Source organism: Solanum tuberosum, unplaced genomic scaffold, assembly GCF_000226075.1.
Source record: "Solanum tuberosum cultivar DM 1-3 516 R44 unplaced genomic scaffold, SolTub_3.0 scf00027, whole genome shotgun sequence".
Lineage (NCBI taxonomy): Eukaryota > Viridiplantae > Streptophyta > Magnoliopsida > Solanales > Solanaceae > Solanum > Solanum tuberosum.
In genome coordinates this window covers 1460855-1466911 of record NW_006238953.1, presented here as the reverse complement: position 1 = coordinate 1466911, position 6057 = coordinate 1460855, and the positions used below count along the sequence as shown (strand labels likewise).

The 6057-nt window shown below is 30.3% G+C and overlaps 1 protein-coding gene across 1 annotated transcript; it reads left to right on the top strand.

Annotated features, from left to right (window-relative positions):
* The first annotated feature begins 301 nt into the window (after window positions 1-301).
* Window positions 302-2627, top strand: LOC102585111 (uncharacterized protein At3g61260). Its single transcript, XM_006341682.2, has 4 exons — window positions 302-420; window positions 774-1637; window positions 1796-1877; window positions 2346-2627. Exons 2-4 carry the CDS (start codon window positions 886-888, stop codon window positions 2556-2558), a joined length of 1047 nt encoding a protein of 348 aa, XP_006341744.1. The 5' UTR covers window positions 302-420; window positions 774-885; the 3' UTR covers window positions 2559-2627.
* The last annotated feature ends 3430 nt before the right edge of the window (window positions 2628-6057 follow it).

The following is a 6057-nucleotide window of genomic DNA, read 5'->3' as shown; positions in this document are numbered from 1 at the left end:
CTTTGCGTATGAAAAAAATCTTGTTGGAAGCACTACCCCCGAATGGACCCTGCAGTGCATGGTCTGAATTTAGTCGGAGATCTAATACAAATACCGAATGAGAAATTAAAAAAATGAAAAGAATGTCACATAAAATGAAACAGAAGGAAATAGTGTAATTTTTTTTACAATATCAAGTCATTTTCAGATAGTTATAAAAAGTATGTAATTATTTGCTATGTTAAAATATACTGATAATAGTATTAAATTATTATTTTTACACTAGTATAGTCTAGAGTAGTTTTTTTTTTTGGTGTGTGTAGCATGCAAATGAAGAGTATTTTAGTATTAAAGTTTTGAGAGTGGATCTGAACTTGTATCTCAAAAATTCATAGTTCCAAGGCCTTAGTATTCTCTGCTTTGCTCTTCAACATGTAAATGGTCAGCTTCTCTTCAACCTAGTTTATGTAATTCTTTACTTTGTTATCTTTTTTTCTTACTAATTAAATTAACTTCAGTTGTTTGTCTAAACATAAGTTTTTGTTGCATTTAGTACACTTAATTTAACTTAGCATATGATTTAAGTGTTAAAACGTAAGAAGGTTTGTCATTGTTGAATGTTGATTTCCTATTGTGTCTCACTTGTTTGTCTAAACATAAGTTTTGTTGCATTTAGTACAATTAATTTAACTTATCATATGATTTAAGTGTTAAAGCATAAGAAGGTTTGTAATTGTTGAATGTTGATTTCCTATTGTGTTACTTTTAATTGATGAAAAACTTTATATTTGTAGATCTGCCTTGTAAATCCATGGTAATTGTTGGAAAAGTAGAAGTATTCGTGGTGGAGAAGGTATTTTCCGTAAGATTTTCAAGTGTCTGTAAGGGAAGTAAAAGAGTGAGAAAATGAGATCTATAGAGGATAAAGGATGTTTGAATTATGGACAAAAACAACAAGAGGTTGTAGGAGGTAGTAGTATGAATTTTGAGTTTCATGGAACAAATCGAGCTTCGACTCATCATAGAACAGCAGCATTAGGTAAACCAACACCATCAAAATGGGATGATGCACAAAAATGGTTAGTTAATCTATCAAGAGGAGAAAAACATCAATCGAAAGCCACACCTCGAAACTCGAATGCTGATGATTTAAGGTTGATTGCACCTGTTCCAAAGAAAGAAGAGTATTCGAGTGACGATGAAGGAGATTCTAGTATGATTCAATTTGAAGTTGAAACAAAGAAAGTTGATTGTGATGAATCAATATGGAGAGTAAATAGGAATAATTCTGCATCCGTTGTTCGATCGATATGTGTTAGGGATATGGGAACAGAAATGACACCAATTGCCAGCCAAGAACCATCAAGAACAGCAACACCAATTAGAGCAACAACTCCAGCGGTAAGAAGCCCAATATCATCAGGATCTTCTACTCCTATTAGGGGACAAAATGGGACAATCGAAAATGGTCAAATTGTTGCCAACATTGGTCAGAACAGGGGAAATGCAGGGACAACACGAATTGTTCGTGATGTAGAGGAAACTGTTGACAATGAATTAGCAGCTAAGAAGGAAACAGATCATCCCAACAAGGTTAATCCACTCGAGACTCGTGCAATGGCGTGGGATGAGGCTGAACGCGCTAAGTATATGGCAAGGTAATGTACTCAATAATCTGCCTCACTGATTCGGAATTAGTACTCATTATCAGTTTCAACACTTTTGTCAAAATCTATAAAACTAGTTTCAGCACTTAAAAGTGTTTATTAACAACTTTTAATCATTTGATCATATGAGTAATAACAAATATATGCAGGTATAAGCGCGAAGAGGTGAAAATACAAGCTTGGGAAAATCATGAAAAGAGGAAAGCTGAAATGGAAATGAAAAGAATGGAGGTAATATAGCTTAATCCATTACATCCCCTATATGTTCTTGCTTGTGATGGTAACTATTTGAGTTATTGTTAGAGGCGGATTTAATATTATAAAATTCATAGATGCAAATTATCAGTCTCCCGAACTCTACAAGGTAATGGTAAGGTCTGCACACATTTTACCCCTCTCCAGACCCCACTTGTGGGATTTCAGTGAGCCTTTCTACCTCTACGAGGTAATGGTAAGGTCAGCTTACATTCTATCCTCTCCAGACCCCACTTGTGGGATTTCACTGAGCCTCTAAGTTCTGCTTACATTCTATTATCTCCAGACCTCACTTGTGCGATGTATTCTCGTTGTTGTTGTTGTTACACCAAGTATGAACTTAATATCAATGTAACTTTTGAAAATAATCAACTTCCCTATGTCCTATACTAAAATTATTATTTTTCACGTATGATCACTGAACTTTATCGACTGTCTTTGCAGGTGAAGGCAGAGAGAATAAAAGCAAGGGCAGAGGAGAAGTACAAAAACAAATTGGCAGCATCAAGAAGAATAGCAGAAGAGAAAAGAGGTAATGCAGAAGCAGAGTTGAATGAAAAAGCTGTGAAGACATCAGAAAAGGCAGATTATATAAGGAGGACTGGTCATCTTCCTTCTTCTTTCTCTTTTAAGTTACCTTCTTCTTTCTGTTGGTAATAATACTATCCATTTATGTACCTATATTCACATTTACTAACTATTAGTACTAGTAACTTTCTTTCTTAACATGTTCCAAATCTTATGTGCAAATGTCTTTTATTTGACCAAAATGTTGTGATGATATTTCTGTGGCCATACACATCTCTCATCAATTAAGGAAATATATATAAAAAAAAAAGTGTCATTCTTCTTCTAACAAAAACTATGTAATAAAAATATAATGCTTTTAACAAAGTGGAAAGGAGGGAGTAATGTCGAAATGTGTTTTGGTTAATGAATTGGTTTGTGATTTGTTTTTTAACTATTAAAAGGTATTTGTCATGTGAGTTTGTGGACCATACCTTCATCTATCGATTTAGTATTTAGATATGGTATTTTTTACGTTTAGATGTGTATATTGAAGAATCAAATCTTGAATGATATTTTAGTTTTTCTATATTTCATATTTTTGAAAGACTTAACATTGGGATATACTATTTGTCGCTTATCTATCTATTTTTATTTATTTAATTAAATCGGTAAAAATATTGGATTAGCTTACCTATCGGTTGAGAACATAGGTGCTATGACGATTTCTGATTTTAGATCGTGACAAAATCTATGTTGATCGAAATTGTTTGATTAGGAACAAGTTATTTCAGAATTATTAAGATATAAATGGTGAATAAATAACTTCAGGACTGTCTAATACCTACAACCAAATGCATGATTACCTCTGATATTATTATACCTTATATATATATATATGCCCTTTTAGAAGTAAATCATTATATCGATGGTATATGTCAATTATTTTAGTCAAAAGTTTGTCAAAGTTAGCATTAGATGCAGATGGGGACTGTTTTACTCTCTCTTGGAATCCGCACCCCTCCTTACCGTCTGACAACTTCCAAGGTTTCTCAACGTTACAAAATATACTCATGTATAATTTTTTTAATTATATCATTCTTAATAGTAGTTGTTTTTTTATAAAAAAAAAATCTATATTGATAACTTATAAATTAAGTATGAGTTTTAATTTATAACATTATATCACATACTTTTTCTTACACAATTCATATCGGTGTCGGTCCAAGATAAAAAAAATGGAGTAAGAAATATTTTTCTTCGTCTCATATTAGTTGATCACTTTCCTTATTACACGTATATTAAGAAATTAAAGAAGATAATTTTACTAATTCACCTTCAATAAACTTTCTTGAAAATTTTACAAATAAATGTGAACACTTACAAGAATAATATAAGAGTTTTTTTTTTTGAAACTGGTAACTTTATAATATAAGAAATTTTTAATTACAGTTTTCTTGATTTAGTAAAGTGGCGACTAATATGAGATAATTATTTTTAATAAGATGATCAACTAATATGAGACAGAGGGAATAGCTGAATCAAATCCAGCTAGCCTATCTTTCATAACATAAATTAGTTTGTATTAAAGAAACCAATAAGGATCAACTATTTCTTTTAAATAATTGTGCCAAAGATAAATTGAGATAAATCCACCGTTTTAATGGATAATTTCATTTTGATCTCAAATTAACTTAGAAGGTATGATACTAATGTTCTACAAATTTCATGTAATTTAGTACAATTGAAATCGATGCACATTAAAATTATCAAAAAAGTACATGTAACTTTTAGCAAACAAAATTTGCATAAATAACATTTTATAACATACAAACTAAAAAATCAGTTTGCACGAATAACTTCACAAATATGAGAATTGAAAACCTTAGATAGAATATATATTATGTATATATTCCTCTATTTGGGGTTTTATAGGAAGATATAGAAAAAGATAACAATGATCAATTGTCACAACCAAATAAACATTTCAGAATAATTTATAAAATTTGGAAAGAAAACAAATGACTTATACAACAAAGAAGTGATTTGAATCCATATTTTCATAGAGTTTTTATAAAATACTACTATTATTATCCGATAATAATTTCTATGTATCCGTAAAAATAACTTGAGACCAAAAATATTTGTAACCATAGGCAATGTTGGACTCATATATTTACCTTTCAATTATGTTATTGAAATGTCTAAAATTAATGAAATAAATTAGATGAATATTTAATATATTTCAACAATTGATCTCTTCAGATTTTAAATTTTAATTATAATATGCATTCATAGGTTCAAACTAGATCCATTATTGTGACATCGACAAACAAGTCATCATCATATGACAGATCCACATTAGTCCTTCACAAAAAATTGTACTCTTTTAGGATATTCATATTACAAATCTTAATAGAACTGTTCATTTCTTTATTAGAAGCTTATGATTTTGTATAATATTTTATTCAAGATTCTATTATATAAATCATATAATACATAACTCATATACATGCACTATATACATACCAAAAATTAGTAGATAGTACTTGTGTGGACTCGTTACAGAGAGACTGAAGATTTTTTTTAACCCTTACCCCCAAGAGCTTTCACTTTTTCACTCCTTTGGTAACACGAACTCACAATCTCAGGGTTGAATGTGAGTGGTGCTTACCATCCGAGCAACTCCCTCTTGTCAAAACTGTTTTTTTTTTTTTGTTGTTGTTTACCTCTCACCCAAGAACTTCCACCTTTTTGCATCCTTAGTGACTCGAAGTCACAACCTTAAGGTTGGAAGTGAGGAACATTTCAAGATTTTATTGTTAGGTGAAAATAGTCAATCGGTAAAGAATTATGGATGTATTTCTTTGATCAATTGAAAGTTGCTAGTCATCCACTTTATCTAGGAATGACTCATTACTAGTTATCTATTGCAGTAACATTACTAACTATTAAATTGAAATATTTTCAGAGGTCATGAACCCTATGATTGAGCTTATAAGTGAAATAAGTCCACTTGGATTTGGACTTACCTGGTTATGTTTAGAGGAAATTTCATAAATAGTTACCATTTGAATCATAATTATCATTAATAGTTATAGTTAGGGGTGTTCATGGTTTGGATAAAAATCGATCCAAACCGAAAAACCAAACCAAACCGATTTAATTTGGGTTTTGGTTTGGTTTGGTTTTAGATTGTTAAGAACCGATAGTATTTGGTTTGGTTATGATTTTGTTCGGAAAAAATCGAAGAAATAACCGAACCGAACCAACAAGTTATATACATAAATTTTATTATTATACATACATAATATATTATATTCATAAACAATTTTAAAGATTTTATATATGTTTTATCAAATTTATTTATAATTTACTTGTGAAAGAAAAAATGTCCAAGGTGAATACATCTTTCTTATTGGTTTCATGTATATGAGTGTCTATGGAAATTCTTTGTGGGACTGAAAATGTCATTGTCTCTTCCTTCTATGCCAAAATAGTGAATTTTGAAGTTTTATTCAGTAAATTCAATAATCAAGAGTTCTGTAATGCCAGTTATTCTAACTATTTTCTTGTTTGAATGGATTGTTGTCACTTTTTTCACGTTTTGAATGAATTGTTTCTTTTATTTTTATGTATGATTAATAAC

Coding starts and splice junctions, on each gene's coding strand:
- LOC102585111 (XM_006341682.2), top strand. CDS start 886: ATGAGATCTATAGAGGATAAAGGATGTTTGAATTATGGACAAAAACAA. Junction 1,638..1,795: donor CGCGCTAAGTATATGGCAAG/GTAATGTACTCA, acceptor AAATATATGCAG/GTATAAGCGCGAAGAGGTGA. Junction 1,878..2,345: donor TGGAAATGAAAAGAATGGAG/GTAATATAGCTT, acceptor CTGTCTTTGCAG/GTGAAGGCAGAGAGAATAAA.